At 36.7% G+C, this 24,245-nt stretch overlaps 1 protein-coding gene across 4 annotated transcripts in view; it reads left to right on the top strand.

The window, feature by feature from the left end:
• prkag2a (protein kinase, AMP-activated, gamma 2 non-catalytic subunit a) overlaps positions 1 to 24,245 on the top strand; it is a 104,645-nt gene that overhangs the window by 14,021 nt on the left and 66,379 nt on the right. For all 4 annotated transcript variants that reach the window (XR_007423950.1, XM_049463247.1, XM_049463252.1 and 1 more), the window contains exon 3: positions 1,192 to 1,483. Coding sequence is in view for 3 of the 4 variants with exons in the window: in XM_049463247.1 (XP_049319204.1) it covers positions 1,192 to 1,483 (292 nt within the window). In the remaining variant the exon portion in view is untranslated. The remainder of the gene's footprint in view (positions 1 to 1,191; positions 1,484 to 24,245) is intronic.

Here is a 24,245-nt window from a genome sequence, read left to right as displayed (position 1 = left end):
CATTGAACAGCGACAAAATTCAGTGTGTTATTACATCTACTACATGTACACAGTACACAGTTACATGTTAGCAGTATAGTAGCGAGATATTTTACTAGTTTCCGTGGAAACCAGGTGAAACACTAGTTTCAGTGAAAACCAGTTGTATCTTCATAGTGTAAACAACGCCATGCTTTTGTGAGCTTTTCTGTGTTTTAACAAAAGACCCCCAACAAAATAAGGTGAGCCCCTGTTCTGTTGGGAGCTTATAGAATTCTGAGTGGCTTTGTCTGTCTGTGTGTTTGTGTGCTGGGAAATTCCTCTTTATGAATGTTGGAGGCACCAAAGACTGCCAGCAGCCGGACAGTCAGACCTGATCACATTATTTTATTATTACCAGTGCTGAGGGCAAACCTCATCACCCATGTTTTATTATAAGGGTCCACTATAGGTCATCTACAGAGACTAAAATTGTTAACAAGTCATGTGTTGAGAAACACTTATGATTATCTGAAAAATGGTTCTTACAGACATTCAAGAGACCTTTTTTAAACAATCCTTTAAAAAAACAAGGTTTTCTGGATACTGGGATATTGACCTTCACAGTATTGAGAAGTCATGAGCTACAGTAAGTGCTTTCCACTAAGTGTGTAAAACTGTGTGGCCAGATGCTGGCAAGCTACTGTGGGAGCATTTAGAGACCATTGTATACCTGAGTGGCACCACTCTTGTGCATAATAAAGCTATTCTGTTAGCATGCTGTGACTCAGTACAGAGAAAATGATTTATCATGTTGAATGGCATCCCAAGTTACACAGTGCATCAACAGGTTTGCCAGATCATTGTGCAAATGTTGTCTGTGTGTCATTTTTGACAAAATTGTGGTTCATTACTGTAATTAGTTGCAGTTCTGGCATTTCCAAATGATGAGAAAGACAAACACAGTTCCTCTCGGGAATGGTTTGATTACTCCTGCTGTGCTTTTGTGTGTAAACTATGAGTAATAAAGCACAGTTTTCCTTCATGACTAACGGTTAAAATAGGCATGATAGCAATAGCTAAAGTTAATCTGCTCCAGACAGTCCTTTCTATTCTATTGGCAAGATTTTTTTAAAAGGGCTGCATATTCTTGAGTAGGTGTGTAAAAAAAACATATATATGGATAGATTAATAGTTTATAATTTGCTTTTATATTTTGTGTATATTTTGCAGGGGGAGGTCAGCTGCCATTCAGCCAGCCCGACCAAAAGCTTTTTCAGCAGAGGCCCCTTCAGTCGGCCCTCCAGCCCCATGTCGGCCCCGGCCCGGTCCAGAAACAGCCCCGGATCCCCCAAGACCATTTTCCCCTATCCATCCCAGCAGGACTCCTCACCCAGATCCCCCCGCCGCCTCAGTTTTACCGGAATCTTCCGCTCCTCCTCCAAAGACTCCTCCAGCACCTCCGTATCCACCTCCACCTCCACCTCCCCCGTCACTATCAAACTCTTCTCCAGAGCCAGGAAAGGTAAGAGCTGCCACAGCAACTGCACTTCCACCATGTTTTTAGAGGGGCTGTGCATTTTATTAGAAGAACGAAAGGTATAAGAACCAGATACCTGTGTTCTACCGTGAAATCCCCAACATCAGATTTGATAAGTAATCTGGCATTTTATTATTTCCTGCTAAGAGTTATTTAAATACTTTTAAAAATAGATTATTTTTGGAACTCTGTAAAACATGTATGCTAAAGAGGCTACCCATTTAAATAAGACATTATGTGCCATGAATCCTGCCAATGCTGTAAATGCTGCCATGCTGTGAATAATGCTGCTCTCAAATAAAATCATTAAAATAGGGCCTTTAAAGAAAGACCCCTAGTAATACAATTTCCTAAAGCTAAAACTAAAAATTATTAAACAAACAAAAAGGTCACATTTATTATGTAATTTATGACAATGACAATTAATGTCATTAAAAATCTATCAAAGAAAATACTTTTTATTGCAATCGATCAGTTTGATAAAAAAAATAGATGCTGAGTAATAAAAATCACATTTATTTTCTAAATTTTCATTATGTGTCCATTCTATGGAATAAAGATGTTTATGTTTAGGTTCATGAATTCTGCATTAAACAAAAAATGTATTTTAAATTACTGAATTTAATACATATATTCTACTTGTATTGTTAACCAATGGGGCTAAATCCAAATCAGCCTTTTAATATTGCAAAAATCTCTCCTTAGGGTTAAATATTAAATATTTGTATTGATTAAAAGCCCTTACATACAGCATAAGGTCATACATAATTTGATATTCCTGTCATTTAGGTATAACTTAAGGTATATCTTATTACTTATTGCTTATTATTTTGCTGGTGGATTAATATGACGAAACATTGAGTTTTCATCAGTATTATAAATATTCACTGAGACTGCAATGCCCAGCAGCCATCATCTCTACACTGAGTGGTTTGACCACAGCTCAGCCTGCAGCTCTTAGTGATTTGTGTAATTATGCGGTGTACTGATTTAATGGGGGCGTGGGCGTGTTGGAGCACAGCAGACTGCACTAAATGAATTCCGGCACAATGTGACGTGACCTTCCCCTGATGGAGTGGAGAGACGCTGACAGAAAGCAGAGGGACTTATGGTTGATGGGGATGGATTTTGTTATCTTTCTTCAGACACAGGAAATGGAATCCTGGATTAGACCAGTCGTGCAGTGCTGTGGTTTAACTCAGTGTAGAAGCTTCAGGTCTTTAACTGTAACCTTCTGCAGGTTCTTCTTGTTTTAGTGTAGTGATGTTAGTACATTGTAAATACATTGAATTTGCCTGAAACTTACAGGGAAATAATGCTTTTTTTTGTTGAGTAACAAAAATGGGCAAAAACCCATATATAAAACTAGCTTCTTAAAGGAATCCAATATTTATAGTTGCCATATAATACTTGTTTTATCAAAGAAATCTTTAATTAAAGTAAATCAGAGCTACTGTAACTGAACAGCTCCATAAGATGTCTGGAGATCAAAAAGAAATCTGATACCAATACTGCATTTAATTTTCATTTTCATTAAGTTGTGTGGGAATTTATTATTCCCTAATCCACAGTGTTACATATATGACAGTAATGCATTATGGAAGGCATTACCACCCAAAGTGGACAGTACCATGAGAAATCACTTCCATATTCAATGCAGGAGGACCCACATGCATATCCCACAGGTCAATGCAGTGCTCTTTAGCTTGAATGAAACATGGCAAAAGTCATGGGACATGATAGTAGGTGCTATCACATGACCTTTACACTGGCTTGTTAGTGTAGTTTGCACTGTTTCTATTGGTCCCTTTAGTTCAATGTTACAATGTTCACACAATAATACAGGCAGCTTTTTTTCTAACAGAAAAAAAAACATAAAAAAATTATAGTAATAAGTTTAAATATAAATTATTTAAAAAAAGAAAATGATAGTTACAACATGGTTTTATTTGAAAGTGAAAATATATTACACAAACACACTTAGTGTCAAATGTAAGTAAACTTAAAAACATAAACAATTTGTGAAATGAATAAAGAAATAACTATAGACAGTGGGGAAAAGTAATTATTTGATCTCCTGCTGATTTGAAGTTTACTTTCTTAAAAAGACAAATTATTGACAAAGTCTGACATTTTTATGATACGTTAAATTTTACTTTTTTCTTTTCTGATTTTTTTGTTGATATTCTATCTCTCTCTCTCTGTTAAAATAAACCTGTCTTTGTAAGAGGGTTAACTTACAAAATCAGCAGGGGAACAAATGCTTATTTTCCCCACTGTATGTGCTTAAGGTAAATTCAGTGCATAACATTTTTGTATACTATGGTAATTGGTAGTTTTTCTTTGTGCTTCTGGATAAATGTTCCTGAAATGAGCAGGATGTTAATGACTTCCTTGTGGTATTTGATATCCCTCTTCTGTAGGATGTGGTTAAAGATAGGCTTGCTTAAGCTAAACTAAGAATTACCAGACCCTGCATTTGTAGCTGTTTCATAATTATGCAGTTAAGCAAGTAAGAGTAGGATATAACAATGAACCAAGATCTTCTGTTTGGGATCTGTTTCTTCACTTGTTTAGTCTTGATGACAAGTGTTAAATGGCTGCATTCTAGCTCACAAAGGAAAGTATACAGCTGTTGTTAGATTAGAGAGTATTTTAGAGCCCCTTGTGCAGTGGCATTAGAGTGGAGTGGATTAGAGTCACGTATAATTACAAAAGGAGTTTGTAGGGTGCTGCCAGTCCCTGGGGGGCTGTAGGTGGTCTCGGCATTGGGGCATGTTTTACTGGAACTGTTCAGCTGCTTCTGCTGATTGTGGGCTAGAGCTTAAGGGTGCACACCACCAGTGACGTGAATTGTAGGCAGAATGGCCTGTATACCAGACTGTTCCAGTTACAGAGCAATGAACTATAACACAGTTCCACCAGTCTGCCAGGCCGTGAAGAAACAGGTTAAAGGGTCATTATCATGGAAAAGATTCAATCCATGCTGTCCATACTGCCAAAAAATAAATAAATTTAGCTGAATTACAGTGCAGTCCCACACATACCATCAATAAGTACTTGATGAACTCTAGTTTAAGACTGGCAAGGGCTTTTTAAAGGACTCAATTATTTTTGGCATTGAGCCTACAAGTTTATGTTGACATAACTGCATCAAACAGTTCCTACAGGTGTTTACATAGCTGGTATTCTACCACATCCCAAACTTGCCTATTGGATTTAAAACATTTTGTTTTGTGACATGTCACAATTTGTTCATATGCCATTCTGGAGGTAGCTGTTAAAAGATGGGTAGATTGTGAACATCCTGTGAAGGGAAGCACAGGAGTAGTAACGGTTGACTGTTATTAACAGGCCCATAGTTTGTCAGAAACCATGCTATCACATCATCTCCACCAGCCTGGACTGTAGCAGGTTGGGGTCATGTATTTAAGTTATTGGTGTCCAATTCTGACCATACTATCTGTGTGCCTGAGCAAAGACCAGGATTTTTCAACCCAAGCTATATAGTCTTCAACTGTTTAGTTTTAATCATCCTACAACTTACAACCTATAGATTTTATCATAGACTTTATCATCCCTCATTAAGTAATATAGACACAAGTCCCACACATGAGGAACTTATAGTTCCATCCCTTAACTGACGTTCTCTTAAAGGTTTTGGTAATTACATATATAGGACATATAGCATTTCTCTCTTGTTTGCTTCGTTTAATTGCGCTGTAGCTATGAAGCTAGCAAACTAAGCTAGCCAACAATTCATGAGAGTTCAACGGCTTTAGAAAACTTGGCTGCTGTGGTTACAATCTCTTGTGTTCTGTAGAGGGACAGACAGAAGTCAACATTGTCAACACTTTGCAACCACTGATTGCATAGTAGAGACCGGAGGAAGAGCCAGGCTTCCTGAAGATGGTCTGTTTCAGACAATCTGTAAATCACTTCATTTGTACATGTAAACCTGTCTTTTTATGATGTGAAAAAATAATATTTTGGGATTAAGCCTAGTCTTGGACTGCACAACATTTTAAATGGGGATTTTTCTTTGACAGGAAAATAAAGTAATATAGTCTATGAAAACATACATTACATGTATAGGCTTATAAAATATACTATAGTACCTAAAAGTATATAGTATTTTACTTGGGTAAATGATAAAAAGAGTTTCTTTGTAAGAGACCATAAATAAGAGACCACTTAAAAATGATGAGTTTCTTTGATTTTACCAAATTGAAAACCTCTGTAATATAATCAAGAGGAAGATGGGTGATCACAAGCCATTAAACCAAGCTAACATGATGTGAAAAAATAATATTTTAAAAACAAATTTCTGGGGGAATAAAAATGTGACTGCAACTTCGTTATTTGTCACGTGATCACAGTCTGTAACGTGACAAGCTGACTGTGTTGCAGCCGGCAGAAAAAGCTGTTATGAGTTTGCTGTTATTTAAAATGCTATTGCAGCTCTTTCAATGTGTTTATCATAAAAAAAACTCATATCCCAAAATCCATATAATCTACAATTTATGTCACAGGCTTGCTTTTGTGTACTGTTATTTTGGGAGACTTTTGTTTCGAGTATGGTACTTTATCTTGTTTGCGTTGCTTCTTTGCTTTTCCTTTTTTTAAGCTAGCTGATCAAAATAATGTAAGTTTATGTTCCCAAATGGAGCAATACACAATCTGAACTTCTACATCCTTGCATACGTTCCTTAGATATATGGTAGTTATGTAATCTCAAATAGACTCGAACTAGAATTATTTCTGACACTGTTACCTGTAAAATGAAGTAAAGCAAGTCACTAAAAACAAAAGTGGCACAAATTCGGGTACATATGCTGTAGACCACAGGAGTCCACAATATACGCCTCAGATACGCCTCTGTATTACTACACAGTTGTAAAAAAACGAATTTTAGCGATAGCAGTGAATGAAAGAGGCTGGACTGTCAGGACGGCTACTCTCTGGGTAGCACAGTGAGTAGGCGAGTGTGTGGGCGAGAGACAAGCGCTCACATGCTGTTTTCCACAGCGATGTACACGATTATCCACACACGCTCTTACATAACCACACGCCCTGGCTGCTCTGCCTGGTTCACACACTCAGTCTGCGGAAAAACCAACACTATTGATCTGCCCTGAGGAAGAGCGTAATGGAGGAAGAGCAGAGTGAATTGGTTTACGGTCAGATGCTTTATATCATTCCTGCTCACTTAATTAAATGTACGACGTGGACGTATCAGGATTAGGAACTCTGCCCTCTTTCCAAGTATACACCCACACACACAGACACATACACATACTGTGGAGGCGTGTCGTGTCTGTGTTTCAAATCAGGGATCTAGGCCACTGTTGCTGTCTGATTAGGCGACTGGATCGAGTGGAATTTTGTTTTGACGGATTTGTTTCAGCCGCCATGTAAACTGTCTTTCACTGACCCGCCGGCCTCTGACTCCGCCCTGGCCTTCCCGCCTTTGTGACCTCCACTGGACACCAGGCATGTGTTTCTCTCTGGCACTGATACATTCTTACAATTATTTATTGTGACAAAAGACAAAAACTAAAAAGTGAGAAAAGGAAAGTACAAAGAAAAAGTGAAAGTATGTAAGAAAGAATGGCTAGAATAAACATAAATAAAAGAAAGAACCTTTTCTTCTCTAAATGACATCTGCTCTGACTGGCTGATTTTTATTGCTCTTCGTTAGTTTGTTTGGGCTGAAACACTTGGGGCTAAACTGCTATAATCTGAACGAGTGGATATGTCAATAAGTTGCATTTCGTGACATCACAAAACTAGTGTTTTAGAGGCACAGATTTTCAAGAAAGCAAAGTAGATTTAGTTTTCTATTATATCTGAATATGTTATTGCATGTGACATCATGTATTTACATACATCTACCATTTCAACCAAGAGGATTCAGTATTTCATGGTTACAATGCTCACCAAAAAGGGAAAATATGTTGTATGTAATACTTGTTGTTATATATTATGTGTGTAGTACATGTATAGGTATATGCTATAATAGACTTAATGGTATATAGTATAGTGGTGTATAAATGTCAGATCAGTGACCTTATTTTAACAATCTATTGGCGAGCCATCAACTGCACACCGAGCAGCTTGATTTAGGTTGCGTCTTTGTTATCGTAATGACAGGAAAATTAAGCCTTGCGGAGCTCGTCACTTGCCATTCCCTTAAAAGCCAGGTGAACTCTTGACAGATTTATATTTTAATGGTGCTGCGCTTCTGCGCTTCTCAACAGAGGAAACTGACCAGCAATGTTATTTTATTTTGTATTCTGTTTATTGTTGATGTAAAAGTTGGTTTGTGTGCTGCTGCATGTCCATGTGTGTATGCATGTTGAGTGCATGTGGCCTGATGACTGTTGTCTAGGCTTCTTTCAGGTGCATCTATGTTTTGAAGATAACAATACTTCAGAAATGTATCTGAACACAGCTAATTTCTAATAAGCATTGTGACGCACATTGTGCAGTGTGTAAGATAGATCCGTATACATCAACATAAACAACAATCCATCAAGACAAAAGGGTTTTTCATGACAGCAATGATATGTATGGTTATCTTGTACGTACTACTTAAAAGGTATACAGTATGGGGCAGTTTCCCAGACAGGGATTAAGCCTAGTCTTGGACTGCACAACATTTTAAATGGGGATTTTTTATTGACAGGAAAATATAGTTTATGACAAGGGCTATATGAATAGAAATATTGTATATTTTACTAAAAAAAAATAGTAAATAGCACCTAAATGTTTATTATATATGTATTAGGGGTGTCACGATTCTCTAAATCCTCGATTTGATTTTATTTCTGACTTTAGGGTGACGATTCGATTCGATTCGATTCTCAATTTTCTTTTTTTTTTACAGCAGAGAGGCCTATGCCAGTTTTAGATTAGTCTATGCTCAGTCATTGGTTTGGTTAATCAAATTTACAAAATCTTATTTTAAAAGGTGGGCTTGATATAAGTGATGCAAGTGATACAAGTGATCTGCAATGCACCATATTAGGCACTAATGGTCAAATTTAAATAATTTAATTAAGATATATATGTAATGCCACCTAGTGGCTTTTTTGTAGCAGCAGTGTGCACTATTAAAACAGCAATGTGTAACATAAAATTAATAAAAAAATACAGTCATGTACAAAATAATAGAACAATTAGAGCCTTAACGAACTGAACTCTATCCTACTATAACAGTTAAGCATGAAAAATAAGATTCGGTCCCTAAGAATGACAGTTTTTTTTCTATAATAAAGATATACTATTAACTTTATCAGAGAAAAAAGATGCTCCTTAAGGTACCAAAACTATTAACATATTAACAATACTACTTGAAAACATACATTATATGTATAGGCTTATAGAATATACTAAAGTACCTAAAGGTATGTAGTATTTTCTTAGGTAAATGATAATAAGAGTTTCTTTGTAAGAGACCATAAATTTTACCAAATTGAAAACATCTGTAATATAATTAAGAGAAAAATCGATGATCACAAACCATCAAACCAAGCTGACCTGCTTGAATTTTTGCACCAGGAGTGGCGGCATAAAGTTATCCAAATGCGACGATGCATGAAAACTGTGATTAAAAACCAGGGTTATTTCACCAAATATTGATTTGATTTCTGAACTCTTAAAACTTTGTGAATATGAACTTGTTTTCTTTGAGTTATTTGAGATCTGAATTTGGGAGAAATGTTGTCTGTAGTTTATAGAATAAAACAATAATGTTCATTTTACTCAAACATATACATATAAATAGCAAAATCAGAGAAACTGATTCAGAAACTGAAGTGGTATCTTATTTTTTTCAGAGCTGTATATACAGGATACACATAGTTATAAAATACTTGAAAGTGCAATATAATATACATATATTGTAGGTATGAAAAACTTATGTAGGTATTGTATAGCCTTGGCATTATCTAGATGAGGTCTTGAAATGAGAAGAAATGAGCAGTCAAGAGACTGATGCTGGGGGTGCTGATTTGTTGTTGCTTACACTGCTCTGTGCTGTGGTTCTGAGGCTGATGATGGTTGATGGACAGCAGCTTTATCTGCAGTGTTTGTTATTCAGGGAGGGTATGATGCCGCTACCTGAGACTTTGCAGCCGAGCTGAAAGAGGCTGTTACTGCTGGGTCACACTTATGTAAGCTTGTAAGACAAGAGCATTTGGAAGCTGATTAGAGATGTATTTTCCCAACAGAGATGAAAAGGCTGTTTGTTAAATTCCAGTTGTCCTCACATAGACAAATAGACATTAGGCTCCAGCTCTGTGCTTGGGCATATATCTAAGTGACCATTAACGATGCATTAGTGAAGTAGTAATACAAATGCCAAGTAAGACAGTCTGGTGATTTGGAAAGGGATGATGCTGTGTCATCCTCACAGTGTCACATCAGAGCCACAAGGAGGTGCAAAGAAAGCATCACTGTTGCTCAGCTTTTAGATAGGATTTGATAGGAATTATGCGGTGATGGTGCCTTCTGGTGGTCAGGATTTGCAAGTGAAGCTCAGGCGTTTATTAGGAACCATCAAAAAGGATGTATTTTATTAAAGACATTATTTAAGAGAAGGCAACCCATAGGACTTAATATGAATTAGAGGTCTTGTAACATTCAATCCAGTGTCTGTTTATGGATGTATTGGTGTCCCATCCTTGAACAAAAGTTGGCAATACACTTGCCTGCTGTTTTGAGAGTGTGAGAGGGTCAGCATGCTGTAGGAAAGATATGGAGATCTGTGGCCATCCCAAGCTAATAAATCTATTTTTTTTATGCATGATTGAGCCAAAAGCCACAAACTGCTCATGAGTGTTTTGTCAAATTTGATCAGTGATTTAAAATCTGTTTTTCGTTTAAAAAATTGACCTTTAGTTTCCAGTACTTTGGTGCTTCTCTCCATTTAAAGAAGCTGGTCTCACATGACCTTAGATAACCGCCTAACTGCCTGAAGCCTTGGTTGACAAAAAAGCTTACTGATTAGTAGATAGACTTGCTCAGTGTTTTAATTACATTATTTTTAGATGCATTTTGGAGTGGATTTTTTTGGTTTTATCTGAATCACACAGAGATAGAGCTGAACTTTTGTTTTTTTTTGTAGTCATTTTAGTGTTATAGTTTTATGTTGCACTATTGTTACTTCTTGCACTTTATGTTTGTCTATTGTATTATTGTTGTTTTATGTTGTACCATGGTTCCGAAGAAACGTAATTCCGTTACACTGTGTAGCTGTATTCAGAAAAGCCTCTTGACTTGAAAAAGGACCATAATCAGTGCCCATGTGATTCTTGTATATGGCCACTAGGTGGAACCAAAGTTCACAGAACTGCAGCGCCCACAGAGCTCAATTAATGTTCAGTTTCTGTCTACATAGCTGCTCGTGGATGAACAAGTTTTGGGTGGTGGGCCTCTCTTGATCTAGCACTACCGCAAAGGTGGGTGTGTAATTAGAGAAAATACAATGAGTATCAGGACACCCTATATTTTAGGATTTGCATGCATTCAGTGACAAAAGTTGAATTAATGTGGTCATAATATTGGATGATCACCTCCTGACATCATGTCCAACTTTCCAACTCGCTTAAAGAGTACTGACTGGAGCACCATCATTCCAGAGAACACAGTTCCACTGCTCCACAGCTCAATGCAGATGTTTATCTGCTCCAGAGAGGCTTATTCTGTTAGCAGTACTTCTCTACAGGAACCAGTCAAGCTGTCAAGTCTATTGTAGCAACCTATTATAGCTGAATGCATTCATGATAATGTTATCAAACAATTTGACACATGCATTATGTTCAAAATCCTGTATAGTGCAAAACTAGGTGTAATAAACTGCTTTATAAAGTGTTTTTTGGACAAATACAAATCAAATCTGGCACACGATTTCACTGAATAACAAACACACACAACACTTTAGCTTTTAAACATAAATTTTTTATCTAATAAATCTTCAGAGATGCTTGAACTTCCACACACGTGCGTCACTGAATGGAAAAAAGCACACATACCAGGTGTTTTCCAGCATGGCCGGAATTGTCCACTTAGGGTTTTGGGCTTGAGGGAGGATTTCAGGGGCTTCATGCTGAATTTAGCTACGTCACACAGACAGTGTGAAGCCCTTACGGCAACCAAGCCGTCATGGAAAATTTGAGTTTCATAGGGGCTCCTTAATTTCAGCCACGAATACATTTAAATTCACAGAAGCATCAGAGACAGCACTCAGACCGGGGAATAAAAAAGTGAGTCTATATTAGATTAAGAAATTCAATTTTAGTGTTCGAAAGGATAAGCCCATTTTAAAAGAGCCATATGTTTATTGAATAGCTCTTAGAGAGTAGCTCTCTCTCTTTTTCCATTTTGATGGAGAGGTTTAAGCAGCTCTTGGTTCTCCTGTTGAGGATCATCTGTTCCGCTCAGTGTGAGTGTGTGTGTGTGTGTGTGTGTGTGTACAGAGGGGATATAATCGCTCCTGGGCTAGTGTGTATAGGATATGAGTGGAAGCCTGCTGAGTCCACTGATGCTCATTAATTCACTCTTCTCAAGTCTGAATTTTACAGGTGAGCAATGACTGAGACTGTATGCCTTTGTCTAGAAGCCACCAAATCTGTGTGTTTGTTTTTATATTATATTTATATTGAAGGATATGCTAAGAAACAAAGTTCTCCTTCTTTAAAAACTCTCCTTTAATTGTTTTTTTGTAAGTACAAATACTTTTATTTATCTTAAGGACAAGGTTATGGTTCAGGCCCAGTCCTAAAATTGCACAAAAACATTCTGCATTCTGGTTTAACCCTGTATGAGACCTGAATTAAGATTCAGTGATGGAAAAATATATATTTTTCTAATATTCCAATATAAACCCTATGTAAAAAATAAACCCAATGAACTAAATATTTAACTGCTTTCTTAATGTCCATTGCATTGGAGGCCTGTGTTTTTTTTTTTTTTTGTTTTTTTTGTTTTTTATAACAAAAAAGTAACATAAAATTAGTCTTTGCCCCATTGACTCTAGTGCTGCCATGCCATAATGTCTGAGTTAAGTGTTATTTTTTTCAGTGCAGTGGGAGGGGCTAAGCTACTGTTTAATTGATTTATAAACTTTTTATTAGCTGGTTGATGGTCTATTCAGATAAAAAATATGTCTCAATTAGAGCTATGTGCAACAAAACATCTTTAAAAATATGATGTCCATTGTAATGGTCACAAGGTCTAAAAGGGTTAAGCAACTTTTGCAGTGATGAAGAATAATCAGATTTGTGGCTAAGTTGAGACAGTTTAGAGTCAAACTTTCAGTTTCTGTCATATATTTTTGTCATAATGCATCTCCATTGTGACTAATAGCAATTCACTTGAACTCATGTAGCATGACAGCAAGAGCAAAAGTGAGCCAGCTCTAGTCTGGATGACTTTACCTATTTCAAATACTCACTGCATTGATAATAAAGCTGCACACAGAACAGTGTTCTGTTACTGGAGTAATAAACTCCCATCACAACTAATGTAATACATTACCTAGCTGGATTGGGTTAACTAAACCTTAGATAAAGCTCAGTGCTTAGCTGTTTAGGGCTTTAAATTGTCTTTATCAATCAATCACAGTGCCAAGATTTACTCACATTTTAATAAATTTATAGTCATGATTCTTTTTGCCTGTTTGCATTCTATTGTGTTTCATACCTGGCAACCAGTATCATGAGTAGTGGGTGGAAACAGAGGCTAAAACACAGACAAAATCTGCTCTGTAATGGTATGAGTAGGAATGACAGCTGTTATGTTAAGGTGTACATACATTAAAGTATTTTTTTCTTGATGACACCATAGGTCCACATATGAGACATACTGAATATATAACCCATATTCTGACACATTATAAACACATACACCTGTGAATGTTATACGTGCTGTGTGTTTGTATGTGTAAGCATGCATGCGTGTGTAAGTAAAGGACAATAGTAAGAATTATGAGGTGTTACTCGTGACAAGCCCTGGCCCTGCAGCAGTTCATAAGCCTTGGACCTGCACGGCTCCAATTCCTTTCCCATCACAACTCTGGTTACCAAGCAACCGTCAAGTAAACAGCGGACAGTCCATGGCTGAGGGCAGTGAGAGGAGCAGCTGATTGGTTAGTAAGAAAAGTCATGTGATGACTCCAGGTGACGTAGAGGCCTTGTCTCTTCAGCGTGACTGTCATACTGTAACACTTACACTCTCAGTCTCTCCTGTGCAGCTGACCTGTGCCTCCATAAGCATACACTGGTTTTCTCCATTTTTGGGAGAAGAATGCATTTAGGACTGACCTGAATAACTGAATTATTTGTGTATGAGTTCATGTCATCATGTCATACATTTGTTATATATCTCAAAAGTATTCAGATGATGGAACCTCAAGGAACCTCAGTAAATCTATTCAGCCAAAGCCTTTAAACAAAACTATTATTGTTAACGTATGAAAAATGTTAATAATGGATAATTTATACTTGGTTAAACAAACTATTCCATTTATCTTGCAGATACTAAAAAAAAAAAAAAAGGAAAAATCCATAATTTGTGATGAGAGGTTTGTATACCAAGGAGACACAACAGATTTAATGAAATGTTAGAGTACATACTTGGATACAAGCCATCCATCACATGTGAGCTCAGGTCTTTTCTGTAATTGCCATTTTACACTATCCAAATTATGTTCTTATTGAATAAGTTGTCTTTTAACTCTTGAGTTCTTGAGTCCTTATTCTCATTGGTTCAATCTTGGTTTGTAACTTCTGCTGTTTAAGTAGTAACAAGGTCCACTTGGGTCCAATATGACCTATTAGGACAAAAATTACAGCAAAAGGTTTCAAGAAGTTTCCACTCCATTATTCTATGTCTTCAAACTCCACCCAGAAAAGGCCTTGTGCTCTGTTTGTAGCATTTTTAAAGTGACTGAATGAAAGGTGTTCCAAGGGACTATAATTGTCCCCTGTCCTGAAGCTCAAGGTCAAGGACAAGGTAAAGGACAGTTTCCATATCAGATTTCAGAGCTCATTTTATACTCCCATTACATCAAGTCAAGTAGTTTTATTGTCAATACTGCATATGTACAGGACATACAGAGAATTTAAATTACGTTACTCTCCTTCCCAATTTTACAGCAAGTACAGATAATAGATATAATAAAAGAGAATGGGAGACACTATGAGTACAATACAGCAGGGACACAATAGACATACATGAGACAAAAACAAGGTGCAGTAGTGTGGGGAGAAATAGATATATAAATATAAGTAAAAAAAAAAAGAAATAGAAATATAATATAAAAGAGTGGGAGACACTATATGTACAATACAACAAGACAGAATAAACATACGTAAGACAATAGTGCAATATTGATGGTGATTGAGACGGAATGACAGTATAAATAGTATATATCAGTAGTGCAAATATGGTATATGGTAAAATGAACACTGCTAAAATGAACACTGTCACTGTTTGTGCCATTACCATACTTCCCTGTGTCCTTTACACTGGCATGGATGTTAAACAATACATCCACTAGGGCAGTACAAACAACACACATGGTGACAGTGGAGGAGGTTGTGATGATACTACAAAAAAGAGGAAATAGCAGACAAACCAAGTCTCCCTGAAGCTGGGGAGTCTCCCGCGTTTCGGTAGTGGCTCCCTGATGCCCGCGAGTCACATATAATCTCCCGGAATTCAGAACGAGTGCGACGAACTTCTTTTCCCTAATCGCGTGTGGGAAGGAGAGAGAGAAAACAGAGAGGGTTCTGATTGGCCTGTTCAGTTTTTAGTGTGGGCGGGCAGTGTTTTTCCCCCCTCCCGGACGGGATTTGTTCAGTGAGTGAGAGAAAGCAGATCATGGCGGAGGCAATATTAATAGTTATTGTAATATGATATGAAATGTCTTTGATGTTGTGCAATTTTTTGTGATATTGTAACTGTCAATTTTTGTCAAATAAAGGCTTTTTTTCCAAAAAAAAAAAAAGGAAAGCAGAGGCAGTGCCTTCCAAAAAGAAAAAAGATAAAACTCATTTCACCTCTGAATACTCTAAAAAAAAGTAAAATTAATTAATATAAAACTAAAGTTTCGTTATCTTTGGTGTGTGTGCAATTTTTTTTTGTTTTGTTTTTTTTCGGCGGAGGGGGGGGTGGGGGGTATAAATAAACTTTTGCAACTTGGGATGTCTGAAATAGGCAGTGTTGTAAACGGATGTAAACAGTGTAACAAAAATTCTGTAATGTATTTATTGGCCAGAGTTTCTCCTTTGTCATGTAAGTTTGAAACTGGTCTTATTTTTGATATATTTTTTTTTATTTATTGTCCATACTGCCCCCACTGGTTCCCAATGGTGCTGCTACATCTAAAAAGTATCTGTATGTTTTCAGAGAATGTGCACAAATACGGGCAAAATGAACACAAAGTACAAACAGGAGGATCCATTCGTATCTATAACTGTTTTTAACATAGTACAAATGATCCGTTAGCCACATAAATTGCTAATTTAAAACCATGTTTAGCCAAAAAAATGGCTAAAATTCATATAATGAGTTAGATTCTGGGCATCTTGGTACAGTCATTTACAGTCAAGTGGATGGGAAGTAATAGCATGGGAGTAGCATATGTGATCCTTTGCCATGCTGTACTTTCATTGTATTTAGTATGGATGAATGATATAGAGGTAGTAGACCATAAAACTGTATCTTTGGGCTAATATCTTGATTATTCGGGCCTGTGTATCATCAATTCTTGTTTACCTTTAATCTGATGAACCGCTAGAGTTTAGTTTTGTTACCCTATACTTGCTTGTGACTTATGATCTGGATTTGGGGTCAGGCTGTGTTTAGGCTAGCCTCCTACTGTGTTAAAGTTATGTAACTATGGCTAACTGATCCTGGTGTGAGGCCCAGACTCTGTGGGTAATTTTAGCCATAAGGGTGTGGGTTCCTCTTTGCAGAGAGTGAAAGATAAGGTCTTTCATCACTCATCTGACCCTTACTGAAATCTGGAGACCTGCAGTGTGGCTTTTAATCCTCAAACACACACAAACACACACACACCACACACACACTGACACAGCACCGATGGGAGGAGGATGTTTGTGTATCAGTTTGTTGATCTGTTTGGGGACAATCTAATGATTGAGGCTCATCCCTGACAACTGTCACGTAGGTTATCTCCCAGGGCAAGATGCCACTCATTACTTACCAGCCACTGTTTTGAAAACTAAAGCTGAATTGTTTATCAATGCAGGTTAAGGCTGATATCACAGATACTCTGAATAAAGGCTCCGGTGCTCCACTGCATTTTTCATGATTTCACTCACTTCATATTTGATAATGTGCCGATAAAGGCGAAGTAATGTCCATGACCCGTCATCATCGTGCCGTGCATTCCTGCAGTAGGCCAGGCCTTATCAGGGAATACTGAGTTCATGGTCGACAGCAGAGACTCTAGGGAGCCTGCCTGTATTTACAAAGAAGGACGTGCGAGTTTGAAGAGCATGTCTTGTAAAATAGACTGCAGGCTTTATTACATTCTTGGTTTCTGCACTCAATCAGTTTATCTAGCTCTCAAGCCTGGTCCTGGGGTAGCTGTCACATACATATTTCTTTCGTAATTAATCACCTACTTGAAACAGTTCCTGAACCATTGGTTCCCAAGCTTTTTCTATAGTGCCTCCCCTTTATAGATAAAAATATGATCGAGCTCCCCCCAAACAGACATATATATATATTTTTCACTTCTAAACTCTAAACTCTTTATCTTTATACAATACAAGGTCAATGTTTGAAGGCACAGATGCATCTTTAGTTAAGTTGGTGTTTTGCAAGACGAGTTTGTTCTTAAGAAATGCTGGTCTTTTTTGTCTCCAGTCTTCTTATGTTCCACCATTGCACTGTTGTTCCCTTGACATACAGTATCAGTAAACGTTTTGATACACCTTCAATTTAATTATTTTTCTTTATTTCTTTATTTTATTTATTTTCTACATTATAGGTTCTTAATAAAGACATGAAAACAATGAAGGGACACATATGGAATTACATAGTAAACAAAAAAAGTGTCCTCCTAATGCCCTGATCTAAACTCAACTGAGATTGCTGATTTGGGACGAGCTGGAGTTTTATAGCGTGAAGGAAAAACTTTTGTTCAGCAGCTCCAGGAACTCCTTCTTCTCTACCTCCTTCCAGGTGACTCTACCTGGAAAAACTGAGAAAATACCAAGAGTGTGCAGATCTGTCCTCAAAGCAATTCAACATGTGTTCCTGTATAGTTTTAATGTCTTTAGAATTAAACTTACTTACTTATGTAAAAAAATAGAAAGAAAGAAAACACACTAAATGAGAAGAGAACAAACTACCATCCTGCTAATGTTCCTGACCTTGACTGTGGTTGGTCCTAATTACAGAATGATTTGTTCAGGAACGTCCTCCTAATTGTGATTGAGCTTAATCACCATGTTATTTGTTGTAGATCATCCCCTAACTGTAATGGGACTTTAGCATCATCTGTTTTGAGTCCACCCCCTTACTGTAGTTGGTTCTAAATACTGCATTAGTTGTTTTAAGACCTCTCCCTGAAAGTGATTGGTTCAGATAATCATCTTAATTTTTCTGAATGAGCAGGAAAAAAAAATCTTTCTCTGTTATTTGCAGCTTTTTATGTCCAAATAGAAAAGTATTGGTCATTGGTCACTATGACTTCTATTGACTTTAATTAAACTTTTTTTGTTTTGTTAATTAAAGGTTTACTCGCCATTATGTGTTCTATTGTGCTGTAATGAACCAAGAAAAACAAGGAATATGGCTGAAGGAAAATGATATTTTCCACTCCAAATCAGGCGCTCATACCATGTCATTTGACATTTGCATGGACTTCATTATTCTATGTCTTCGAACTCCACCAATGTCTTGTTCTCTGTTTGAAGCATTACTAAAGTAACTGAATGAAAGGTGTGCCAAGGGACTGTAACTGGCCCCCGTCCAGGAGAGCAAGGTGACCGTGAGTAGGAAACAGTGCAGCTCTTAGATTTCCCAGGTCCTGGCATTTTGCCTTTCCAAATGAAAGCTGCGTTTAGTTCCGGATCTGAAGCCAGGCAAAATGAAACATGGCTGAGGACTTTGATCCCACATAAAGCAGGTGAACTGGAGGCAAGGAGCATTGAACAAGCAGGACCCTGAGACCCTGTGAGGCATATCGACTGAAAGAAGCAAAGGGCATCTTTCTTCTTCAACCTCGGGTCTGGCCTGCACTGCTAATTGCATTTTGGTTTGAAAAAGGCCTTTGCTCATTCTTTTCCATCTCGTTGACTTTGAAGCTTTGAAGAGGTGAGGGAGCAGAGGGGATTTTAGAGGATTAGCGACTCCCTGCACACCACTAGGACTTTTTGGGCTCAAATGAGCTTGTTTAGGAAAGCTTTAGCCAGGCTGTTAGTGGACCCTAAAGAAAGCATCAAGGGAGACAAGGTAATTAGACAAAAGCCTGTTTTAGTTCTGCTTATACAGTACACGGCCTTTTCTCCATCCAGTGTGGTTGACATTAATTGATTCCTTGATTAATTCCATGGTCACAATACTCCAGCTGTAAAGAATCATGGATGGGGACTCCTGCCAGAGCTTTGAAAGTCATTAGTACTGGTAACAGCAACCAAAAGACCAAAAGAGGAATATTGATGCAATTGAATGGAATTTACTCAGTAAGGATCAATAAGTCAACAAAATCAGGATAAACTATTGTTTTTAAATCCTTTAAATGCAGAAGAAAGAATAAATAAGTCTCCCAATATATTTGTCAGTATAGAGTATTTTGTAACTACCCAGTGACTCATTAAAACAGGAAAGGTTCTACCAAGGAAGCTGTACTTGTTTTGACTTCATAACTAGCTGTAATATACAATATCAGTCAAAAGTTTGGACACACATTCAATAAACACATAATGATCCATGTAGAGCATAAAAGTGTTAAACCAAAATACTCTGAATAATTAAGGTGGGCTCTTATCTGGGTTTCTGTTGACTTTCTTTCTAAGGCTTGTAACTCTGCTAAACTGATCCTGCGCAACAGAGGTTACTAGCATTAGTAATTAGTAGTTATTAGTAATATTAGTTATTGGTAATCCTTTCCTTGGCTGGTCCTGATGAGAGCCAGTTTTATCATAAAACTGTCATAAAAAGTCATTCTAGGTGACCTCATAAAGCTGACTGAGAAACTGACCAGATGTCCAAAGCTGTCAGCTAAGCAAGAGTGTACTTTGAAGAGTTTGGTTTCTTTTAAACTTTTTTGTTTACTAAATAATTCCATATTTTTCTTCAGTGTTTGGATGGCTTTGGTATTAATCGACATGCATTTTATAATTAAAAGAAAATATAGTCTATGACTAGGCTTAATCCCTGTCTGAGAAAGTGCCCCATTTATGTAACTCTGTAGTAAATAATTTGTATATTATATGTCATTTTTCGTTTTGTTGACATCATTTAAATTTGCCAGTTTGATCTTCACACTAAATCACAACATTCATGATTAATGAACAAATGGAGATGCTTCAAAATACTATAGCTTGGAATAAAATATTTTACATTGACTTTCATTGAAACCCATAAAGGGTTTCTTTCTCATGTCAAGTTGTCATGCTGGGAATTTATGAGGTTTTGCTTAATACAGATGATACTTAACTATATTATTACATTTGAATGGTAAAACTAATCAACAGTAATCGCTCTGACCTTCTAAAGGTGATTAACGTAATTAAGGCAACCCATGAAGTAGGAAAATGTCTCTCATCTATAACAGTTGGACAGCATGGGTTATTCAGTTCTGACCCCGTTTCGTGTGAAAAGTGAAAACAGTTCTTGTTGCTTCTTTAAAAAGTCTCCTGCTCTCTCCAGCCCGGGTTTGGTTTAGAAGAGCAGTGAGCAGCAGTTGAATAATGCAACAAGTAAATAATGCAGCAATGGTCTTAAAACTTAATGACGTCTCATTTAGGTTTCACAAGCCTTCTCCTGGCCTCAAGTGAAACTGTGTGCATAAACATAAAGCTACCGCCTGGTTATTTCACAATGCTGAAGGCACCTACTTTGTATTTTAATGGGCTGGGTGGTTGTTTAAGCAGCAAAAACTCAACTCAACAATGGAGCAGGAGTTATTTCTGGGTTTTTGAAGGCAGTTATAAGCTGGGTGAAACCTTGTGTCTTTCTTTTGCTTTTTTTCAGAATAAGCAGACAATGAACTGTGAAAATTAATTATTGACTGCAAGGACAAAAAGCTGTGGGTGGCTTACTGAGTTCTTTTGTGGTGTGTGTTTCAATCTGGTGGCTGAAAAGTTGCAATTAAACCTGATTAAATAAAACAGTGAATTGCAGCATTCACTTTGCTGTTTTTTCCTTTTAGAACAAAAGCACATTTAAAAGAGAAGGTCTTCCAAATTTACAAATTATAATAACTATTTGAGATAAGTAATAAACATATTTAGAGTGATCTGATGTGAGTAGATACTCCTAACAGTTGTGATGAGGAGCTGCAATGTCTACAGTGCAAATACATCATAACCAACACATTTTATTTACATTACAAAACTTCTCAGGTATTTGTTCTGCAGACCATCTGACCAATCGGCAATTTCTGGGGTCCAAGCACACATTTGCTAAATTAGACCAATATACTGATACACATTTGCAAATGCACACTCATCTCTCTAGTCCCTGTAAAGAAGTATTGCCAGTAGAATATGACCCCCTGTAGCAGATAAACAAGAACCTATTGGCACCATGTTTAATGCCAGATGTGGACTAGAGGGATATAAACCATTGAGCTTTGGAGCAGTGCACTTGCCGGTGAATGCTTTAGAGTTAGTTGTACTTTTTTTAAGCTGTCAGAAAAAGTTTTAGCATAGTCTCTCAATTTTTATTAAATTTAGGTAAATTCACCTTTATTGTCTTTATACTGATACAGGGTTGCACTGTACAGTATGAAGCCCTCCATCTCTAGTGCAGTAATAGTGTAGATTAAGGACATGAGGCAGTAGTGCAAAAGCAAAATACAATAGTACAATACAAAAAACAAATGCAATAAATATGTATAAAGAGTTTACTGTATATTGAAAAACAATGAAAAATAAGTATCTCCATTTTTTGTCTTGTGAATATCTTTTTATTGATTTTTTCCTTTTCTTCCAAAAACAAGTGCAACATACAAAAGCAAGTAAAGGTATAAAAACATCGAACACAAGATAAAAATTCTGCAAATGTTGAAGGAGATTTCTCCTCTATATGGTATTTCATTATCCATTTTATGGCTGCCGTAACAGCTACCATTAGTATTTTCCTTTGAGAGATACGCAGATTGAGAATGGAGTCATCCCCAAGAAGAAATAGTGCAGGAGAGAAAGGGAGATCCAGGTCTAACAAAGTAGATAGCAAAGAGATTACAGTATGTCCAATTTTGTACATTTTTATTTTACTCCCTAATTTGAACACACAAACTGTCCCACACATTGTGTCAGAATTCCGTGATGAATGGACCAATAGAACTTCTCCAAAATTACCTAAAATAAACTCTTTTAAGAAGTTAAGAAGGTTTTTTTTTTCTCTCTCCTGTAAAGTTGCCATTTTGGAGATACTTGTGTTGTAGCAAAGTTGTAGCAATATTAATATACTAATATAGTAACTAAACTAATAGTAAACTGCATTGTATATATGATCCAGTGATTAGAGTTGGGTGGTTGTGTGTATAAATGGAAGGGCTCGGTGTGGTGAGGTATAGTATGTAGGGGTAGATCAGGTTTGGTGTTGGTAATCAGTGTTTGTAACCAGTGTCACATGATGTAAACAAGGCATACAGTATAGTTAATGGGTATAGCAGTGTCAATTACAATGTCAGTGTCACCGCTGTGATGGGGTGTTTTACATCAAACCACTCTGATGACATTAAGTTGCTTTGTTTTACATCTTGCCTATAGCTAATTCAGTAAAAATTGTGACAAATACATTATAATTTAAATATAATTACATAATTACACAATTTTAGATGATACAGTAATGCTTACGTAAGCTCTAAATACACCTGACCTCACACATCCATTGTATTTGATATAACTGGGGCAGGTTATTGCATACAGTTATGCTGTTCATAGCATAAAAATTAACCTTTATGTCTCAGCAAACATAGCTTCCTGTTAACAAATGACCCTACTTGGCTCAATAATTTTTCATAGCAGTTATTGTTAAGATCTGGTGGTATATAGGGACATTGGAAATACAGCCAGAAGATACTTAAAGTCGCAGTCCTTAAGTTTTTTCTTTTAGATTGAAAGCAGTAAAAATGAATGGCATTAGTGTATAGACTCAGTCATCCCTGCAATGTACAATATACCTATTCTATACAGAGTGGTCTGGTAGGTTTGCTGGATGTAATTTCTCTCTACATAACTATATTCAAAACACATGATTTTAAAGAGCAATTTATTTAAATTATATTAATTTGCATTCAAAGTACTCATACATATGGTCTGTGCAATTACTCATTCTCACCAAAGAGGGCTCTAAATACCCAAATCCCACAAACGTATGGACTGTCACTTTAATGTCAACAAAGGACATTTACAGCAACAACTCACCATGTCAGCAGTAGAAGTGTCTGTTGCTGTATTTGTATTGAAGTGAAGTTTGAGACGACACTGAATATATGTGGTGTCTCTTCCGCTCAGGTGAAGAAGACACACCTGCTCTTAGTTACAGGTAACAGGAAGACCTGGTTTACTGACCCTAATTGAAACCATCAAGAAAGAATTCATCTTTCTTGCCTAAAGCTCAGTTTGGGAAATGGTCCGAACTTTTAATGATGGATTATTAGTAGTCGCTTTACATAACATGAATTACATAACAAAGAATTACATTGAAAGACAGACACAACACAGATCTGCCCAAACCAACATACTACTTGATTGATCACTGATAGAATTTCTGCATGTGTAAAGCATGGATTTATAATGGATATTGACAGATTTTTAATAGTAAACCCATAATTTTCACTAGTGGTCTCAGAATTTTGCTCTCCAACCATGTTTATGAGTAAGAGCTATTTGCGGAGCCAAGACAGTTGACTGAAAGTGTCAGAGTGCAATTTGACCATACAGGACAGCTTGTCTTGCAGAATCTCTTGCGCTCTTAGGCAAAAAGGTCTCTTTTTTCTTAAATTCAAATGAATGATTTATGCACTACCTATTGTTTATCTGAACTGAACCTATGATTATTGGCATTGGTAGAATAAATAACAAAAAACACTTCCATTTGTAGAATCCATTTTTAGGGTGTTGGATACTGCTTTAATTTACAGTGCTTTGAAGAAGTATTTATACCCACTGATGTTTTGTCACAAACTTAAATGTATTTCACTAAAATTGTATGTAATAGACTATCACAAAGAAACCAGTAATTGTAAAGTGAAGAAGAAATGATACATAGTTTGTAACATTTACAATAAGTAAAAATGTAAAAAGGGGAAATTTGGAATTGATCAAGAGGTATAAATACTTTTTTTCAAGGCACTGTATGTACGCACAGAAAAGCTCTAAATTTCTAAAATCTGCATAAATCTTCTTATTAGAAAAAAAAAAACTTTTAGTGGGTTCTTTTTTGGGAATTAGACAAGAGGTGAATTAATGGAGTTGTAATTCTAAAGAGAGTATCTATTTTAAATATTTGAATGTTGTTTGCATATTTG

This window comes from Astyanax mexicanus, chromosome 1 (genome assembly GCF_023375975.1).
Source record: "Astyanax mexicanus isolate ESR-SI-001 chromosome 1, AstMex3_surface, whole genome shotgun sequence".
Lineage (NCBI taxonomy): Eukaryota > Metazoa > Chordata > Actinopteri > Characiformes > Acestrorhamphidae > Astyanax > Astyanax mexicanus.
Note: the sequence above shows the minus strand (reverse complement) of the source record. Positions and strands in the feature narration are given on the sequence as shown.